The following is a 22,092-nucleotide window of genomic DNA, read 5'->3' on the forward strand; positions in this document are numbered from 1 at the left end:
TTTAGCTTATCTCCCTGAACACTTTAAAAAATGATGTTCATTGAAAGGAAATGGTTTAGTACTTCTGTTCAGACAGTTTACACAATGTGTGTCTGGCAAAGTGGAAATGTTCATATCTCATGTGAAACTAGCTCCCTCAGTCAGTGCTGATACATGTTTATGCTTGTAGGACAGTAAGATGCGTGTTAGAGACTATGACATAAACTGCAGGACCTCAGTAGTTATGAATGCTTGACCTGTTCAAATGGATTACTTTGATTGACATGATACAGCCTAAATATCTGCTAACACTAACAGCCCTGTCTTGACCTGGAAGTCACAGTGATGGTTTCCTTCCCAGCCAACAACAAAGATTTGACATGATCTCTGGTGCTAGCTGTGCCTCATTTCACACTCTGCTTAAAGGTGTGCTCATACTGAATGCAAAACTGAAGTGACTTTTAGAGGTGCCATGGTTGCATATTACAGTAAAGTAAAGTAAAACGGATGCAGATATGACCGGTGTGGTGTGAAGAGAATCATCCTGCAGCTTTATCACTCCACTTCATCAATGCACAGAGATAAGAAAAATATCCTGTTTTTGACATCAGTCACGATGAGCTGTCTACACATACAGACACACTTTGCAGACACATGGTCAGGGTGTATGCTGCTAGCGAGCTACAGCTAATGTATGCCAATGTTCTGTTTGGGGTAAATTAGCACAGAGTGCAGAAACAAATAAAGCGTCACTCAAGACTGGACACGCCTAATCCATTCATAAAGTTAAAGAAAAGTTTTCTGTTTTTTTCAGAATGTTCCCTTCAAATAGGTTATGGTCAGCAAGCTTCATTAGTCATTATGGAACATCCAGAACTTCTGTTGTTCTGCATGAATTTGACCACGTGACCATTTGGGCAGTCTGTGTTTATTCACCTCAAACAGCCAATATGCCGACTGTACAGACATTAGCTGTGCACAGTACAACATTCACACTACTCTCAGACCTTGTATAACCCTCCAGGTCCTGATCTCAGAGATGTCAGAGACCACTCTCTCCTCTCTCTCCTCAGGTTAGTCAGTCTGTGTGTATTATTCAGACAGAGGGAGCTCAGTTCTTTGGTCTGCTGGCTCTGCCTTTGTTGTGTGCTGTTTAAAGACCACCTCCCCTCTCTCCTGTGTGCTGTTTCTCAGATCTGCTGTGGCTGGTGCTGTGCCAGGACCTGGCTCCTTGTGGGACAGAGGACTCACTTGGGGGTTTTCTGGGGATGCAGATGCAGCTGTGATTGTGCTGGGGATCTTGTCTTGGGGTGGTGGGGACACCAGCAGTTTTTCGAGAGTTTGGGGCAATGTTGGGGTTGTGCTGGGACTCAATTTCTGGGTTGTAGGGGTTGCACGATGCTTTTCTGGAGTTTGGGTTAGGGTTGGAGGCCTCTCTAGAATGGACAGAGCTTTGTCAGTGGCTGCAGGTGGACTGAAGAGTCGGGGAGCTGATACTTCTTTTTGAGCATGAGCTGTAGAGGAGGGACACCATGAGCCTGGGGCTTCATCCTCTCCTGGAGGGGGGTGCTTGGTTTCACCTCCTGTCCCTCCACAGCCCGTCCTTCCTCTCTCTGCCTTCAGCTCCTCTTTCTGGAAAGATTCCTCCTTTTCTCCAGCTGTCTGCTTCTCTGTGCCACTGCCTGGGTGGATGAAGAACAAATGGAAAAATTGAGATAGAAAAAGAACAAAACAAAGAATAAGAAACATATAAAGTAAGTCATGAGCATGATTATACACCTCTCTCACCCTCCTTAGCTCCTTGTGCTTGCGCCCCACTACATGGATCTTCAGTGCAGGGGGGCAGATCCCCTCTGTTGACTCGGAAACGTATGGGCGACCTCTGTAACACTGCCTTCAGCTCTAAGAAAGATGGAGACAGAGATAGAAGAGGTTGAGACTCAACTTTAATTAGCATTGTGTGAAAGCAAACTCTAAATGGCAAAACACATTGGAAGACACAGTCTTGCACGCACGCTGCACTGATCAGTGTTTATATATTTACAAAAATATAATATTGATTTATTAACCTTAACAACTGCGTAGAATCAATTGTCTACTGTCTACTGTGTTTTTACATGAACACATTTGCAGAAAGAAACACATATTGTGATATGATATGCACAATTTAAAGTCTTCACACTGGGCCAGTCTGTTAGGCTCCTGAAACAGAGCGGTGACTGCATCCAGGGTCTAGAGACCATCAAATTAAGGCTAAGGTATACTGGAAATTGAACTTTATATGAGTTTTGTACAACTGCATGTTCTCGCCACACTGGAAGGTGAGATTGAGAGAACCTGCGATAAATGTGTGTGTAGTTCCTGATTGTAATCTCCTTGCCATATTCAGTGTTGGCACTCATTGTTTCCAGTATGACAGATCTCACCTTGTGTCATGGCCAGAGTATCCTCATGGACGGACACAGCTCTGCGCTGTGGAAGGGGCTTCATGTGTTGTCGTGGTTTAGGAAGACTCTCTAAGGTAATACAAACACACACACAGACAGTGAGCAATAGAGACAGAGAGAACCAGAACCAATCAGAGGATTATTATGATGAGAATCAGCACTGGCGCCACCCAGGGGTGTGTGCTCTCCCCACTGCTCTTCTCCCTTTACACCAACGACTGCACCTCAAGAGACCCGTCTGTGAAGCTCTTGAAGTTTGCAGACGACACAACGGTCATCAGCCTCATCCAGGATGAAGATAAGTTTGCATACACACAGAGGTTGGACGGTTGGTCTACTGGTGTGGTCAGAACAACCTGGTGCTGCACACACTCAAAACTGTGGAGATGATGGTGGACTATAGGGGGAACCCTCCACACTGCTGCCCATCACCATCACTAACAACACAACGCTGTGGTAAGCAGTCAAGAAATGTGCAGAAAACATCTCTGCAGATCCATCACCCCAGGATACAAGCTGTTTAAACCTCTCCCCTCCAGGAAGTGCTACAGGTCTCTACACACCAAAACAACACCAACACCCACAGGCCAATTCAGTCATTGTTTTGTAAACATGTAAATATTATTACTCATATATAATCTATGTATGCTGTTCACCCTGTATGTAGTGTATATGCTGCTGTGGAGGGGGGTCTGGGTTGGCAGGTCAGCTGCAGGACAGAGGTGTAGGGACAGCTCAGGAGAGCAGCGTTGTCTTATCATTGTCCCTTCAGCCAAAACCTGATTTGGATGAGATATTTGGTTTTATGAGCTCAGTCATACTTACCATCGGTTACTGATTGTGCTTTCTCAGAGCGATCTTGCGAGCTGGGAGCCCTCCATGGTGACAGGGCTGGAGGAAGCAGCTCTTTCCTGGGGGATGAAGCTGTGGCTGCACCCTGGGGACCCTCCTGACTTCCATTCTGAGGTTGAAGATCAGAGGGCACTCAGTGGCAAGAACAATATGACTGCTATGTCATGACTGATACGAACATATGGACGCAGAGAACAATCGTGGCAATACAAACATGAATGAAGAGTGGTTTGTAGTGTTATTAATTTCCAAGGTTATAGTCTAGCTGTTGTTGAATTGTATTGTGTTGTATAGAAGATATTTAGTGTGCCTTCATTGATATACAATATTAGAATCAACACCTTGGTTTACCAAATCTGTAATGTATCTATTCTATAATATTTTAATGGACTTGACCATTTCATGACAAACAGTTTGAGGAAACATTCCCAATTGGAAAAGACTCAAACATCATCAGTCTGTAAGTTTGTTAATAATTGTACTGACTGTTTATCAAACACAATATTGTCAAATATTTTCCATGTGGTGCAACAGAAGGCTCCTCTCTGTGTATCATGCCACTGAGAGTTGCATAATCAATCTGTCAATATAGAATATCCTAAAATTTCAATCTTTTAATATTTTATATTAACACACTCTGGTCACACACTGCGCTTTGAGTTAGTCACTTAGTTGCTAGATTGCACAAATTATCACTGACATTTAAAAGCCTTGCTTCAACATTACTGCCATCTTGTGGCCTGTATTAGTACGGTATATATGTCTTAGGTTCATGCAATTAAAATGGTTAAATATTATCTAGGAGTTAAACTGTGTAATATTTTCTCATTTGCCCTTGCAAAGGATCCTAGGATCCTACAAGTCAACTCCTCCTGACAACAGGTGATCATTTAAATTTTCCAAATCTGGCCACGACTTATAAGTACCAGGTCTCTAGGTATAGGGTGAGGCGTCTCTCTGGTACGGGTGGATCTCAGTTCCAGTAAATACTCCTTTTCCAGTGAACTTAAGAGGGCGCTGACAATGTCTCTTATCTTGGATATTGTTTTGTCAGCCCTGTTTACTGCATGCTGAATCTATTTGACATTACTGTTGTCAGTTTCTGTGTTTAATCTCCGAGATATCTTCACACACTGAGGCGAGTTGTAGCTATAGCTGTGTTGTTAGATTAAGCTTCCCTATTATTTAAAGGTCCCATGTGTAGGATTTTGTGGCATATCAAGGTGGAGTTGCTGATTACAACCCTCTTGCCTAGAAACTACAGTGGTTGTGAAATGAGTGAAAAACACAAAAGGTCCAATCTGGAGTCTGTTTAGTTTGTTTAGTTTGTCCATTCTGGGCAGAAACCGGTGATTTAACATGGTGCACTCTGTGGAAGGGGACCTGGAGGATATAAAGTCTTAAGTCAAGGTAACAAAAACAACACTCTTATTTTCAACGGAGTTCTGAATATTATATTATATTTCTGTCATATTCTCTAAATAGATAGGTTGTCCATAGGTTCCTCTGCAGTCTGCACATTGAGGTATGTCACTGTTCTTTGTTGACACCCTTCTATTTCCTCAATCCTGATTCTTTTACAGGAATTATACAGATTTATATTAATAACTCTTTTATTCACCTAAATTTCAACAGAAATCAAACATAGCTTAAACATACAAGTTACATTATGAATAGTCACTCTACCCAAATTTTAATTGATAAACAAATGTCTCCTTATTTATAACATGTAACCTTATCAATTGTATGAATTACCTAAAGATACAAATAGAACTGTGCTATGGGAGTTTTTTTTTCACATTAAATTCTCACATTTCATGATCTGAGTGAATATTAAAAAATAAATGAGATGACAGGTTTGTCACTGTGTGTAAACCAGTGGTTCTTAACCTGGGTTCGATCGAACCCTAGGGGTTCGGTGAGTCGGTCTCAGGGGTTCGGTGGAGCCTCCGCCCTGGAATTTTTTATACCATTTGTTACAACATATCTTTGTGAGCAATCGTTTTCGAGGATGCTGGACATAAAAACTAAGAAAAGGAACAGACTTTGCTGTGAAAATGACATGAGACTGGCACTTGCCAAGGTGAAGCCACGCATATCTGAACTGGTCTCTCAAAGGCAACAGCAGAAGTCACACTGAGGTAAGTTGTTGTGAGTTCATGCACTGTGTTGGTTTTGTTATTTGAACAAGGTGATGTTAATGCGCGGTTCATTTTGTGCACCAGTAAAAAAATCATATTTTATTTTTTACTAAAGAAGGGTTCGGTGAATGAGCATATGAAACTGGTGGGGTTCGGTACCTCCAACAAGGTTAAGAACCACTGGTGTAAAGCCTTACATCTGAATCATATTCCTTATATCTGCTGTGTTACCTGTGCTGTAGTCTCTCCCGGCCTGCCATCAGGAGTGTGTGCTCTGAGCTGGACTCTCTCTGCTGAGCTGCTGGAAGGAGGAGCAGAGGAGGGACGAGCGCTTCCTCCTGCAGGAGTAGCCGGGGTGGGGATAGGAGGCTTAGCTGCGATGACAGGTTTAGGTGGAAGGGGACCAGATGGGCGCTCGGGGAGGACAGGTTTCGGGTGAAGAGGAGGTTCCGGTCGAATGGGGTCCAGTGCTCTCATAGGATGCCTGGGGTCAGCTGCAAACAGAGGGTGAGAGCAACAGTAAATCAGCAGTAGACACTGTGAATGATTCAGGCTGGTCCAATCAGGGACTCAAGGTTGGACTCCTGTGTTCTGTCGTCACAGGCCCAGAGACATCAGGAAGGTTGTTCTACAGACAGACTGTTACATCACACAGCTCAGACCAGAGGCCATTTTGAAGATGTCATCAGTTCTTTCCTATGTCCCATGTCTTTTCAGCAGGTTTACCTATTCTACATGTTACACAATTATACATGATTTCATTGTTCCTTTTCGTAATCTGTATATCCTTTGTGTTCTACTGTTATACAGCTTTACCGGAAACCATGAAGACAGGTTGATATCAAGCATCAACCTCCATGGCTGTGAAATTAAACCAACACAGAAGTGAGTCAGTCTCCATAAGTCCCCATGTTCAAATGTCCAATTTCACAGCAGAAATTAACATGTTTACAGCCTGGTACAAAAGATGATTTTGGTCTTGATAGCTAATTGCCCCGTTAATGTTCAAATGATATTAAGGCTTAAAGTTATGCAGAATTAACATTGTGGATGCTTTGACTGAGAGGTGTGTGCCATTACAGCCTGTGATGACATCGTCCATTTCTTGATTAGCTCTGGGGCGGCAGAGGCACCACATAGAGCTTCAGGAATTTGTGGTGTGATATCAAGGAGACTGCGCCCATGTTTCATACAGTCTTTGATTGATATAGATGAATTACTGCTGATAGAATGCCGATGAAGTTTTCTGCAAAACCTCTTAAGCCTTAAAGGATAAGTTTGTTTTTTGTCAACAAATCCCATGAAAAGACCAAAACCAACAAAGTCTCTAAAAATGTTCTGGCTCTCAACTCCAAGCTGACTGCCTCCTTACTCTAACCCCGAACATCTGCTCAAACAAGAGTCAAACTGGACGAAATAGTGCCTTTGGTGAGGACTAATTTTAGTGGTGATTTAATCCACACTTGGTGTTCTGGTGAGTGTCCATAGTAATGAAGGAACAACAGTGTGGCTCAGTGATGTGTTGTTGGACAGAAATTGAGCTTTATGGCATCACAGAGGAAGACTACTCTCCTTAGTAGCATCAACTCATTCCTGATTTGGCTCTGCATATGGTATCATTGTTATTATTTATTTTTATGTATAAATAGGCATAACACTGATAACACTGATACCTGATGAAGTGGACATGGTTCTGGGCTTCATGTATGTGGGAGGTGGTTCAGGTTTGTCCAAGATAGCACCTGAAGGACAGAGACAGTAGATAGTAGAACAGCTGAAGGGTAGTTTGAATCCAAGCTGGACATGCAATGAACACAATATGAACACTGTATTCTAACAAAATCACGCAGCTTTACATTATTTCATTAGGATTAAAAGAAGAATTTCATTTGCATTTAGCATCAGCTGGCAGAATGGCTTTAGAATGGCTTCAGTTGAGCCCAGTGTTCATATTGTATTCACAACTCAAAGTCAGATTCAGCCAGTCACATTACACTGACCAATCACAGCGTGTACTTCATGTGCTTATTCATCACCACAAATCACCTTGGTCTTACAAGAGCAAAAATATATTTGTCATTTAATTTGGTGACATGAAACAAATACAATCCCATACTTTGTGTTCAGTGTTAAATACTGAAGATTGTAAAATGTGTGTGTGTTTGTTTTTTTAAAGATAAAGTTCAGACACTTCAAACATAAAATGACAAAACAGCAGACAGTCCTTACCTTCAGAGTTGGCCTTTCTCAGCTCCTCATCTTTATTCTATAACAGAGACAATAAGACAATATAAAATATAAAACATTTGATTAACCACTTAGTGTTCCACTTTACAATAATACGATCTCTCTTGCTAAAAAACAAAGAAAATATGGCATATAAATCTTGCACAATACAATGGAGGATGGCTGAGACGTGGGGACACGCTGACAACACTGCAACAACCTAACTGGTCAAGAAGCATGAGCAACCAGAGGATCACACAGGTTGGAAACATACCATTCATTCACAATTTATTCGTATTATCTAAACAACCTATCAAAACTCAACCTGGGAACTCCTCAAATATTGATAACAATTCTTAATTAAAGAGGAATACTCTGCAGACAGTAAGTACAGGTCACATTGCAGGATGTCTGACTTATGACTTCTTGTTTAGTGTCGTCACCTTGTTGCCAGACATTAACTTGATGAGTACGATGTTATTACTGATAGGAGTGATGCACAAAACTATAAAATAAGATCCAAGTTGCAGTATCATTCTGTGTGGAGGCCTCTGGACACAGTGTCTTTGCAGACTGCTCCACACCCCTCACATGTTACTACTTATTACCTGACCTATCCAAAACTGATCAATCAATGATCGAAACCAAGTGACCCTTTAACCAAACAGATACTGCACTGATTGTAGTGTAGTCGTGTAGTGTAGCAGGCTAAATCCCAGGTACAGAGTATAGGGCCTCTTCATGGTGTGTGTGCATTAAAGTACAACCCCCACCCAAACCATCCTACCTGGCTTGCCTTGGCATCAGCAGGTGGAGTTTTGGACACGCCCATCCTGTGTAGCATCACCTGAAGCTTCTGTTCAAAACTAGATGTGCTCTCAGATGCATGTTTCTGGAACATGATACATAAAACATTCAGAACAGTGAGGATGCTTTCAAATTGAACTTGAACATTACAACATGGGAAATCATGTAAATGAACTTTTGAACTCTGAGCTTTAAGAAAATGTCCAATCCAAGAGTACATTCATATACTGTACACTCTTCTCATGAACCCGGTAAAGATGAGTCTATTTGAAGGCTGCAGTATGTCTGTATAGACCCGGGGTTCCCAACCCGCGGACCGGGGTCCGGATCCGGACCGGATCGCCATATCATCCGGACCCGAGATTAATTGTAGAATTTTTTTTTTTTTTTTTTGACAGGCGAGTCTATTTCATGCCGTAACATTACTTTTCCCTATCCAAGCACTGCACTGAGCAAGCATTGGAAGGTACCAACCAATCGTGTGAGAGTCATACTACCCATGTGATTCTATCTAGCCAATGAAATCGCCACCTTGAATTCAGAGCGAGGTGCTACGAGTGAGTCTCTGTACGTCAGGGGTCGGCAATTAGCGGCCCGCGGGCCAAAACTGGCCCGCCATCAAATTATATCTGGCCCGCTAGATGACGTTGATTTATTTTAAAAAAATGTTTCCTGTTTCCTGTCAAAATACAACAATTTCACAGATTTCACAACATTTATTGAAAAGTAGCTGATAAGTAACGTGACAAAACAGCAGCCAGAACATCCTCGCAGCCTCTTTACTTGACGCACAGGTTGGAACACTAATTGGCACGTGCGTGCGCTGTAACCTGTGGAAAGTAAAAGTGTCCTGTGTCCCTCTTGTAACGGACAATGTGAACAAATATTTTTCATTAAATGAAAAAAACAAAACCAAACAAGGTCGGCTCAAATATCAAATATGAATGTGAATGCACATCAGCGGCAGATCTGCGCTGCTGTATACATTAGTTACGGCACGTTGCCCTGTTTCATGACACACGCAGTGGGCGTAAACGAAATCCGCGAAGTAAGTACAATTAACATACATGTTTTAAGGCCGTAAAACCCTAACCACACACTTTTATACACTTATACACGCATTTTATACATGACTCCTTAATTAATAAGGACGCAGAACACACGTGCGTGTTTCTCATTAGCAGCGAACGACACATCACTATACTACTGCTATATATATATAAATATATATATATATATATATATATATATATATAATATATATATATATATATATATATGGTATATAATTAGTGAGGTACGACTACTATTGTAGGTAACAAACTGACTTTAGATCAGTACTTTGTGCAGCCCAACCTCAAAACACCTGGACTATCACTTTAAGAATGTGCAGTGCAGTTTCTGTGGTTTTTGATACTCATCTAGGGCTTTAGATCGTGTGACAGTGTGTGTGTGTGTGTGTGTGTGTGTGAGTGTTGAGTGTATTGTCAGACTGACCTTGCTGTGTGTGTCGTTCTTGTCTTCAGGCTCTAATCCCGTCAGTAGTATGAGACTCTGGCTCTTGCCCTCCCTCAGTGATCTCTTGGTCACCTTCAGTCTCCTCTCTCCATATGGAGTCCCTCCCAACTTCATCTCCTTCATCAGCATATTGCTCCTCTCCTGCTCGGTTAGAGGGGACGTGACCACAGGACTGGGGGTGCGACCTGGCAAGACAGGAGCCGCCTCCTCCTCCAGGTTAGTAAGCGTAGCGGTGGTAAGGTCAGAGCTTGTGGTGACGGTGGGGTATGAGGGAGTGGTCTCACTGGGAGGTGTCGTTGTGGTTAATGTCTTGGCAGGCGGCATCATTTCCCTCACATCGCCTGCAAGATGGTGGCTGGTGGCAACGGTTCCTTCTGTGGTGGCGGCATCATTAGAAATGTTAGCATCCTCCACTGACCTTGCCCCTCTCCCCTTCTCTCTCTCCTTGTCCCTTTCCCTCTCTCTCTCCCTTTCTTTGGCCTCGCGGAGGGGTCGAATGAGGTCTGCGATGGAGGTCCTTTTGACCTTCACGCCCTCTCCTCCTCCCTCTCCCCCTCCTGCCTTGGAGGCTCGGCTGGTTCGAGCCCTCTTGAAGGCGAAGAAGTCGCCAAACTTTTTCTTGATGTTTTTGGTGGGAAGTGCGGTGGTGGTGGTGGTGGTGGTGGTGGTGTTGGAGGTAGTGACAAAGGGTGGGGCGGGGGGAGTGGAGGATGTAGAGAGGGGTAGTACATCAGTGGATGCAAAGGATGTGTCAGTAGATGGGACAGAGGGAGAAGTGACAGTGGTGGTGGTAGAGGAGGTGATGTTGTCAGACGAAGAGGAAAAGAGGATTGAGGGGGTGGAGCTTGTCTCTGGGGGAGTGGCTTGGGCAGGGTTTGACTCCTCCCACCGGCCTTTTCTGCAGCAGGGAGACAGCAGAAAGAGCAACACACAAGAAGAGACGCTCAGTACTACAACTACTGCTACAGGACTCAAGACACATGCTCAGTTCAGGTCCACAACAAGAAATGGTCATGCAAACAGCACACACATCTCAGCGTTTACTACTTTTTGTTCCACTAGAGGCAAGGTCAGGCATGGTGCTGTGGGTCAGTTGGTCAGTCTGTCAATCTGCAACATAGAGCAAGATATCTAGATGATTACTGGCCAGATTACCATGAAATTTGGTCCTATATATATTCATTGTCCCCTTTTTGGTATTTTGGTTTCCCCCCTTGTCTTCAAAAACTGCTTTGTCAGTATGTCTTGGTTGGCAAAACTGTGAACTCTCATGCTCACACAGGCTCCCAAGTGCTTCACCCTTTTGATTTCAATGATTCATGTATGCAGTGACGTGCACAGACTTTCCAACACTCTGTCGGCCATATTTTTTGAGTGTATCTTACAGAGCCACAGCAGTTATCAGTGCTGGGCTGTGAGGCGACCACGGGTATACAGGTACGCATTGGACAGCAGCTGCTGATGTTGTTCCACTAATTTTCTGCTTTTGGAACGTGGCTGTTCTGTTACATTGGATGTCTGACAATCCTTGTTACGCAGACATTCAGCTATAGGAATATAATATAGGATATAGGAATGTGTGTTTATGTAGTGTTACATTAAAGGAAATTTAAAACACGTTCAAAAATGACACTCCACTTATCACTCATCAGGAAATGTTTGGCCTTGAAAAAAATACACGTAGAAGAGAGGATGCTCTGTGTTCCCCTAATAAGACTGAACAGGCGTCATTGTGTGTAAGAATAACACAAAGAGCAACTTTTCATCCAAAAAGCTGGAAGTTTGTGGAAATGTTCCTAATCAGAGATTAAAATCTCAGGGAGAGCTGTCTGAACTATGATAAACACATGATGAGCTGTATGGATAATCTAGATTTACAAAGGGACCAGTGAACATACTGCTGATATTGTTTCCAGAGACATAGCAATAATACAAAAATAAATGTTTAACGTAACTGTAGAACCAAGTTGGTTAGGTTATTAGTTGATTAGACATTGGTATTCTCCAGAAGAAATCAGATTCCTCTTGCTCTGCTCTAATCATGTAAGCCAGGTTTCTAGTTAAGAAACAACTTGATGCAGAAAACGTGGAAGGAAGGGGATAACACGCTGCAAAGGGCCACAGGGTCTCAGCCTTTGTATATGAGACATGAGATTTACCAGGTGAGATAGCACTTGTGCTCCACCACTCATAAGAGCTGTCAAGAGGTTCTGCAACAGCATGAGAACAGCTGTCATTACACACAGCCATTAAGCACAGCTGGGTTATAGACTGACAATAACATTCAAAAAGAAAACTGTACTTTAAAGTACTTTAAAAGACTGTGCAACTGTAGTTGAATTGCTCACTTAGCTTCATTGACTTTATCCTGTACTATATTAGGTTAAATAATATAGGCCCATCAAATCAAATGGTTTCAGTCAGTTTGTGAGGGCACATGTCATGTCTCGGTACAATTAAGACATCAAATGATCACATGTCAAACCTAACCGACCCGACTCCATGAGTTAAAGTCAGTAAAGGTCATGATATTGCACTGTCACACTTTAATGGTGATGGAAAGAATATGATGCATGCTGGTATTTTTATCAAAGTGAATTAGTGACGAATCACCATCATGCATAAATCATACATCAGTAAAATAACATATTGTTGATATCCTTTTCATTTCAAGCTATGTTCTTCATCCATATCAAATATTTCATTTGCCTTAACTGTGTGTGTGTGTGTGTGCGTCTCTCTCTCTCTCTCTCTCAATCTCTCTGTGTGTGTGTTAGTTCAACTCACAGTGCATAGTCAGGGATGATTTTCTTGGTGAAGAACTCCTCTACTCCTTCATCCACTCTGCCCATCCCCTCACTGCTCTCATTTTCCACCTTTGAAACCGGCTCCTGGAAAAACAATGTCATTAGAGTGAGCTCATCAACTGGATTATAGAAATATGGAAATAATTCAATTTAATGACATAGAAAAATGTTTTCCTCAAGGATCAGTTATTGGGTAAGTTTGACTTTCTATAGTCAGTCTGGGTGTAGAAATACCTTTATGCAGATGACACAGTTATTCACATAACATCTGTGACTGAATCAGACAAACAACATGAAAACATCTCCCAACTGGGAACACTGCCCAACAACGTAATGTGTCTCACCTTCTTTAGCCAAATGCATGTCCTCCTGTTACCACAAAACATTGAAGTGATCGGGCGGGAGTGTTCACTGTGCTTCAAAACTGTTCTTACACTGCCATCCATATTATTATTATTAGGGCCCGAGCACAGCGAGGCCCTATTGTATTTCGAACGCTGAACGACGTTTAAGAGTAAATCGCATTTCCCACAGCCCATATCCCCCCCAAAACTCACGCAAATTTGCCTACCCCCCCAATGTCAGGCGTAAAATTACGTATTTTGGAGGTCTCACACATGCACGCGCACATACGCCTCCACAGCGCCACCTAGGTGCGCGTTTTTGCCGGTGCCCCTCGCCACGGTTTCGCCCACGTGCACGAAACTCGGTGGGAGTATGTAACTTGCCCAGACGCACAAAAAAGTCTCTTGGTGCCCCGGGCTACAGTGAAGCGTACGGCGTCCAATTTTGCTCAGATTTGGCCTTTTCCCGTTTTGGCCTCATTTCCAGGGGTCGCATTTGAACGAACTCCTCCTAGGGATTTCATCCGATGTGCTTGAAACTTGCCGTGTGTGTTCTCAAGGCGTCCACAATGAAAAGTTATCAAAATCACAACTTTTTATCAGAGGGCGTGGCCGTGATGGAGCGTCAAACTCCACGCTGCTGATTTTTCCACAAAAAAACAAGACTCCATTCACTTTTTCGCTGATTTTCGGGCAAACGTGTGCGGCTATCATATACTTTGTCAGAGCTGTCTGAAACTTATTGGGGTTGTTGAGAGCAATATGATGCACAATTCGGCTGCATAATTAATGAGGGGGAGGGGCAAACGCGCTCTATAGCGCCCCCTGGAATTTTTTTTTCAAACAACACAGTTTTGGACACAGAGTTATGAAACTCAGCCACTTTGAACAACATGGCAGGACCTACAAAAAAAGTCTCTTGTCCAAAACTGTGGGCGGGGCTGTTTGAAAGAAAAAATCAGTGGTGAAGGCGCCGATTTCAATGTGAGCTCATATCTCAGGAACGCTTTGGCGAAACGGAACCAAATTTGATGTCAGGCTTCGAGGCGCTGTCCCTAGTCCAGGAAACAAATATGGTGTTATTTCGTCTCTAGGGGGCGCTATAATAAGCAAAACATTGTTTTGCTCATATCTCCTGAAGTGTTTGTATTTTAAATGAAATTGTGATATCCACAGATACTGTGGCTTGCCCCATTGATAGCTGATGCCAACTTTTCATGTTAGCCAATCCAGGGGGCGCTATAATTAGCAAAACATTGTTTTTGCTCATATCTCCTGAAGTGTTTGTTTTTTAAATGAAATTGTGATATCCACAGATACTGTGGCTTGCCCCATTGATAGCTGATGCCAACTTTTCATGTTAGCCAATCGCTGTTGGCAGCAACGCCGCCAGACAGGACGTTTGCTCATATCTCGGCAACGCTTTGACCTCAGAACAGGGCAGGACCTACAAAAAACTCTCTTGGAGCAATAAGCTACAATGAACAGGAAGCGAGATATTTAATAATGAAAATCGCCATTGTCGGTGTTTCGGCCTGTTTGACAAGGGGTCATGTTTGAACGAACTCCTCCTAGGGATTTCATCCAATTCACTTCAAACTTGGTAGGTGTGTTCACATAGACTTCCTGAGTAACAGTTATCAAAACGATGAATTTTGGGGAAACGGTGTGGCCATTTCGACATGCGCACATTTCGACGTGCGCACATGTGCGAGGGCCCGACCATCGCTGCTTGCAGCTTTAATTACTATTATTATTGTTATTATTATTATTATTATTATTATTATTATTATTATTATTACATTGTATAGTGTGTGACCCTGTGCATGTGCATGTGTGTGTTCAAACAGGTGTGAGCCTGGATGGGTTAAATGTGGAGAAGTAATTTCACGTTCAATGTGTTCAATAAAGTTTCTAAAATAAAAAAAAAACGTAAAACATCCCCTGTTTCTACAAAGATGACAGGGTGGAAGCCTGTTATATATATATATACATAGACATGCAAGAAGTAAATAGACACCTTTACTTCTTGCAAGTCTGTGTAGTCTATAAGAAGCACATTGTGAGTTGGTGCAGCTCAATTTCAACCTGCTGTCACTGAACATGTACTCATTTGACAATTTAATACCCTGTATATTCATAATGTATTCTAACCCATTACATTTCAGCTAATTTGGGTTTTTCAACTGTGGATTAAAAGCATTGTGTAGGATCTGCTGAAGCTGCTGTGGACTAAGCAATAAGTAGCTCCACTTCAGGATAGTTTCATGTGTAAGCATTATTCTAACTGGGTCAAACTCAGCCTGCAGAAACACACCCATATTAGAATACCCATGTCATTTTTCACTGTTCTGGTCATGTCTACATGTAGCAGCACACAATACCAACTCAAGAACAACAGAATGAGATGAGACTAAAACTGATTTGGCTGCATGACCTGTTTACAGTGCCATGATGTCTCTGCCTGCAAGTCATCAACAGAAAAAGGTAACAGACTAAATGTACTGACAATCCTACTGAAATTTACACAAGGAGTGGCAACAAAACAGCTGGACAAAGCATGACAAAAAGGTGTCATTATAAAGGCTGTGGATGTAATGTTAGACTGTGACTTTATAAAGACCTTTACCGAGTGCAGAATAATGTTAGCTCTCTAAACCTTCCATATTACTGCATTCATGTTAGCTAAGCTGCTAATATTTTACAGTATATATATAATATCTGCCCACTCCAAACCAAACTAGCAAACAGTATTTTAGTGAAGTGCTGAGTGAGTCTGAATGAGCACACTGCTTTGCATTTGAGAATACGTGATTGCACTGCTCTCAAGCAGTTTGTAATTACAACTTAACTGATGGAGGAGTGTGTTGTGATAGCACACACTGTCACAACCTTACAGTCTACTTTAAACAGGTGAGCAGTGCCTTTTCCCTTAACCTTATGATAGTCAAGAACAACACTTGTTACCATGGTAACTGCACATAAAGGGCTAGTGTAGAGGCAAATGTAGCAGCCAGGAACTGCAATGTTCAGTCGAGATTCTTGTTGCATGGCATTTCCATTTATCTCTCCTGTCATCTCTTAACTCTCTGTCTCCAATAAAGACATAAAAGGCCCTAAATGTATTTTGCATGCAGTAAACACCAACAATGATAACAGCTCCAGTCTCTAATGCTCAGAACATAAAAATGAATAATGCACAGCCAGACATTTCACAGGTGCAAACTGATTTGTTGACTAAAACCAAATCTTAAAAAACGTCATATACGTCCTCAAAACACAAAACAAAATCAAACATCAAAATCAGGTGTCAGAATGAATGTCAGTGGGAACATTTTCCTCGTCATGAATGCAGTATTTGTCTTCATCTTTCAGCTCTTTCCTTTCCCCTCTATAATCCAGTGAAATTATGTGCCTCCCTTTCATTCTCTGCCACCTCCTTTACAGCCACCTGTCTCTATGTGATACATGCCAACATGGCACACAATTGTTGGCATACAGACTCTCTCTCTCTCTCTCTCACACACACACACACACACACACACTTGTTTCTAAGGGGCAACAGGGCTGTCTCCATGCACCAATCTGCACACCCGCACACCCATGCTGTGGATGTGGACGTTATTAAAGAGACATGTCGTCGTCCATCGACTTCGAACAAGAGGTTTTGACAGTTTACAGCAGCACATGTTGATAGCTGGGTTGGAGGTTGGAGTCTATGGCTCTGCATTAAGCTGCTCTCTGCTTACACAGCGAGCATGCTGAATGAACAGCAGGGGGGCAAACACAATTCCTCCTGTGGGTGCACAGACAGACGAGTCAGGGCAGCAGCACACTGCACACGCCACAGGCATGACTGGGCAGAGCAGAGCAGAGCAGGTGAAGATAAAGCTATACTAGGCAGCAGAGGGGATGGAGACGTTATTATAAAAAGAACTTGCAGGTTTCTATGTCTTATATTCATGATTTCCTGCTCCAATGTTGGAGGTCCAGATGCAGGACTATTCACTTCATAAACCTATGGTATGGTATGATATGCATAGAATCTCAACATCAGCGCCATTTCCTGCCACACCCTCTTTCATGTGTTGTAATTTTCCACACCTGATTGTACACGTGCCACACCTGTCCACTAGATGCCCTCACTGAGTTTCCCGCCTGTAGGAATCACCTGACTGCTGTTGTAATGAGAGACCCTTCTTTCACTTGCTTTTAGTTCCTCAGATTTCTGTACAGTCCAGCAGGAAGGTGGATTTTCCAGGAATCAAGCTCCATCTTTCTGGCTACAAGGCCTTGTATAGTGACTGCTGAAGCAGGTCAGATTAGACTGTAAAGTGAAATAATGTTATCAGTATTAGGTGTACTTATTGTTCAAGACTGGCTGCTGTATGTAACAACACAGTAATGACTCTATAAAGCTTGTCGTGCATGGTTCTTACAAAGGTCTGAGAACAATGTTCATGCACCATAAATGTTTTATGTAGAACCATTTGAGCTTGATGCTCTAGAGAACCTTTGTTGCTTTTAGCAGCACAGAAGGTTCAGCTATGGCAAAAAATAATAAAATGATTGATGTTCTGTGCGTACAGTTTATCAAAACCATTACTCTTACATCTGGAGTCCTTGTTTTGGGGTAGAGGGTCTGTGTATCTTGGTGTGTGTGGATGAAACATATGATAAAGAACTTTTTCTTTTTTTTTGCCACCAGCTGCGCTCACCAGCAGTCTTCTATCTAGTCTAGCTCTTTTTTAGATTGGAGTCAACAGCTCATAGATTTAATAACTAAGAATGATCCCATATCTCGACTCATACCTTGGCAATAAAATGGTCACCTGAACTGTCTGATTCAAGACATCTGACTGTGTTTGTGTTTTCACTTCAGATTTTTAGGAACAGACTCATTACTGAGAGCAAATCACACATCTTGAAACTACAAACTTTACAAACAGTCTCATTGACTTCCATACTTGGTTTGGAATGGAGAGGCAACAAGACTTTTTGTCCCCCCACTTTCAGGTGTCACAGTAATACACTGGTAACATCTAAGACAGTATAGAGGGCGATAGTGATAATCTCAGTCCAACAGACCTGCACTAATGTCATGATCTGAGTTCAGTTCCAAATTCAACATTCAGTACCATGGTATTCAATGTAAGAGTATGACTGTTCAAAGATCACTGACATTATAGAGCATGTCCTTGAACAGAACAAGAGCTGCATGTTGGATAAAAAATGTTTCAACAATAACTGGCAGATTTGAAAATGTCATTGATGAGTTTGAATATATTTTTATTAGAGGGTCGATTTAGAAACTGTGCTGACTTTGCTGTGTTTTGGTAGCCTGAGTAGAACATTTAATGGACTGCTGATGTGTTTTGACGCTTCAGCTGTTGTGCTCTGCAGACTAACATGCTGTCTTAGGACAACTGAAAAATGTGCAGGGTTTTAGATTAGAACAGATGTCTGACACTCTATGTGTGAGATGTGGGCATCTATTGGGGTGCTGTTCTATTGTGTATGTATTCATATTGAAATTTTGAAATGTGGACCCCACTGCTGTATGGATTAGTACCATCATAGTTTAGCCAAAAGGAAAAAAGAAAAAAGAAATGATCAAAACGGCAGCTAAGCTGAGATTCAAGTGAAAATGTTAAACTAGCCTATCACGACATTCAAAGCCGGATGCCCCTCAACTTCTAAAAATGAAGGTAAATCTGAAAGATAAATATATTTCTGACATGACATAAGGTAAAAGCAAATGAACGGTGCACATAATAATGCTTTACTTGAAATGGTCCAAAACTGATTGAAAATATGATCTGTAAAAAAGGACAAGGTATATTTATGCAGAATTTACACAGTTTTTTCTCTCTCTATAAATTCACCGCTCTCTTATTTTGCTGAAAGAGGATCTCAGTGTCATCTTGTGCACACAAAGCAGAAACTCAAGCACCATCAATGTGTGGAGGGAACGAGATAAAAAACAAACGCTCTGTGCAGAGAAAATACTGACAGCTGCTGATTCTGAGGACAGACAGGGTGGACATCCACAGCTGCTGAACCATGACGTGTTGTTTGAATAAAGTAAGTGGTAATCAGGCCATACGTGCTAAGAGTTTTTCTTTTCAGTTTTGAGTGAGTCAGCATCAGCTGAGCTCGTTGCAGGTTTAGATATCCATGATCATATGAGCCGCCTGTTCATCCTGCTGTCACATTATTTAACATTTCAAATTTAACCATAAATAATGAACTCTATCTATCCGAGCCAGTCCACGCCTGAAAAATATGTTCCTGCACGTATGATGCATCTTGGAAACATGTTTTTTTTTTAAAAAGTCAGGACAATCAAATCTTTAAACCCTGTGTATTGTTTTATAATAAAGTGTATTAATACATTGGTATAATTTCCTTGATAATTACATCTTATTCAGGAAAATAATCATCTACCAAAAGAACCTACTTCTAACTTGCTACAGAGCAAATGCCACATTTATATCATGCTTGATGCAGGTTAGTGATAGGAAACATTCCATACATCTTGTGAATTAATGTCATTATTTTTCCAGGCAGTTCCACATTATTTAGCACCAAGACACATTAAAGATACATTAAATAGGGCAAGCTGAAAAAATCTAGATGGTTTTCCAAATCTATGGAACTACGACTTGTGATTATGATCCTAGCCTATACCTGATATTAGATCAGATAATGTCAGACCTAATGCTAGCCTATCCTAACTAAAACTAGCATGCTAACAGGCTAATGTTAGCCGCTCTCAATTAAAGTAAGTGAAGCAAAAAATCCTGCTAGCAGTTTTATTGGCAAACATTAGCTGTTTAATTAACCATTAAAGGCAATATTCAAGAAGACTATCATAACCCTTATCTCCCATCATGTTTCAGCCACTTACAGTCATTGTTACAAATGTATCATTTTGTGACATGTGTTTAGTCTTTCATTTCTTTTAGGGCGATGAGTCACTAAACACATTGATGACATCTAACCACTGAGACTCACTGACTGACAGGGCTGACCCATCCATGCTGCTGTGTGCATCATACTAACATCATATAGAGACAGAGATAATGTGTCATTGTGAAAAACAACACCACCTTACACTGACACCTGCATCACAGCAAATGTGCATCCTTCATAAAGAGAAAGCACACACACACACACACACACACACACACACACAAGGTGACCACAGATGAAGAGAAATCTTTTTTCCATCCACGCAGTGACAGCAGGGAGAAAGAGATAGACCCCCATGAATGTGAAAACATGAATAATTGAGTTAGTGAAAGCATTCCCAAGAGAGAGACAGGGAGAGAGAGAGAGAGAGAGAGAGAGAGAGAGAGAGGAAAATCAGCACTGGGAACAACCCAGGGAACACCACTCCCAAAATGCATGTGCCTTTTCACACACACACACACACACACATACTCTCTAAGCACGACTACATGAAGCAAGAGAATGCAAAGATAAAGATGGCTTCCATTGCTACTACAGCATTGTAGGAATGAAAGGATAGATAGATAGATAGATAGATAGATAGATAGATAGATAGATAGATAGATAGATAGATAGATAGATAGATAGACAGACAGACTGTTGTGTTGTTTAGATTTTCTCCGTCCTCCTCCATCGTTTTCTCCACAGGGATCCCTCTGTAGTCATGAAATCAGCTTCCTTCTTCATCTAGCCTGCCCTCCATCCTTCATCCATCCTTTCCTATCTCTCATCTTTCCGCCCGCATCCTTTTTTCTACCTTTTTACTGTGTCTGTATTTTAGTGAGCACATATTTTTAGTTCATTTTTTTTTAAATTATAAAGCATCTTTTATATGCACATGTATTGTTATGTATACATATAAATGCAAATGTTGTGTAATATCTGTGTGTGTGTGTACGTGTGTGTGTGTGTGTATGTGTAGTCATTGGTCCAAGTGTTTATTAGTACAGTATGTACGTGTGTGTCTTCTTACCTGAGGCCTGGAGGAGGGGGGCTGAGTGTGTGTGCGTCGCGGCCGTGGTCGGGAGGCAGTGTAGTGCCTTAGAGTCTGTCCCTGGGTGGGTAGAGGCTCCATAGGAGAAGCGGGGGATCCAGAGCTATGGGGGAGGGGGCCTGGGCTGGGGCCACAGCCGGGGAAGGGAACCTCTCGTCTGGGTAAGCCTCCACAGCTGGCAGCCTCCTCCTCTGGAGCTCGAGCGGAGATGGAGTAAAGGAGAGGGAGACTGGGAGGAGGAATGAACGATGCTCCTCTCACTCCTGATATTGCTGCTGCAGCATCCACTGCCACCACCTCCCCCTCCCTCCGCCTCCTCCCCCTCCATCCCGGGGGGGAGGGGGACTGGGAAGTGGTAGGGGAAGGGGCGGGGCTTGATGCCGTGACTGACAGAGCCGTCGCTACTGGCAACTGAAGGAGGCCACACCTCCTTCCTCCTTCTCCTCCTTCCTCTCCAGCACCTCCTCCCCTCTCTCTCTCTGCTCCTCTGTCCCTGGTCTGCTGCTCCCAGTCTGCATCCAGGAGACCTGAGAGTGAAGCAATATGACTGATGAGAGGACAGGCACAAGGAGAGATGATGAAAGAGAGAAGGATGGAGGGGGGAAGGAAGGGAAAGATGGGAATGAAGCCCACACAGTAAGCATGCTTTCTGCTGCTAGGGCAAAACTGTATAGTTTAGATACAGGGAGAACAAATGAGAAGAAGGGGGCTTCAAGAGACTCTGATGGGGGAGGGAGGAGAAACTAAAGGAAAGAGGGGGAACAAAGGGAAAGGGGGAGCAGAGCATACAAGAGAGAAATGTTCAGTTAAGCACAGACATACAGAGAGAAGATGATGCAGAGAAGCAAATGGATGCTGCAGTCACACTGTACTGCACACAGGAACACAGCTATGAGCTGACACAGACATAACAGCCATATGTCAACATGTCAGTGATAAACCTGAACTGTTTTAATGAATATT

General features: G+C 42.4%; 1 protein-coding gene across 3 annotated transcripts in view; it reads right to left on the reverse strand.

Annotated features, from left to right (window-relative positions):
• carmil2 (capping protein regulator and myosin 1 linker 2) overlaps positions 1-22,092 on the reverse strand; it is a 40,286-nt gene continuing 18,194 nt past the window's right edge. For 2 of the 3 annotated variants that reach the window (XM_027272744.1, XM_027272743.1), the window contains exons 31-41: positions 21,109-21,656; positions 12,758-12,861; positions 9,950-10,868; positions 8,433-8,537; positions 7,649-7,685; positions 7,093-7,161; positions 5,651-5,913; positions 3,252-3,387; positions 2,406-2,495; positions 1,759-1,881; positions 1-1,661 (exon numbers count right to left, since the gene is read on the reverse strand). In XM_027272744.1, the coding sequence (XP_027128545.1) occupies positions 1,072-1,661; positions 1,759-1,881; positions 2,406-2,495; positions 3,252-3,387; positions 5,651-5,913; positions 7,093-7,161; positions 7,649-7,685; positions 8,433-8,537; positions 9,950-10,868; positions 12,758-12,861; positions 21,109-21,656 (2,984 nt within the window). In that variant the 3' untranslated portion in view covers positions 1-1,071. The remainder of the gene's footprint in view (positions 1,662-1,758; positions 1,882-2,405; positions 2,496-3,251; positions 3,388-5,650; positions 5,914-7,092; positions 7,162-7,648; positions 7,686-8,432; positions 8,538-9,949; positions 10,869-12,757; positions 12,862-21,108; positions 21,657-22,092) is intronic. The other variant, XM_027272745.1, reaches the window with a different exon arrangement.

Source organism: Larimichthys crocea, chromosome XXI (genome assembly GCF_000972845.2).
Source record: "Larimichthys crocea isolate SSNF chromosome XXI, L_crocea_2.0, whole genome shotgun sequence".
Lineage (NCBI taxonomy): Eukaryota > Metazoa > Chordata > Actinopteri > Sciaenidae > Larimichthys > Larimichthys crocea.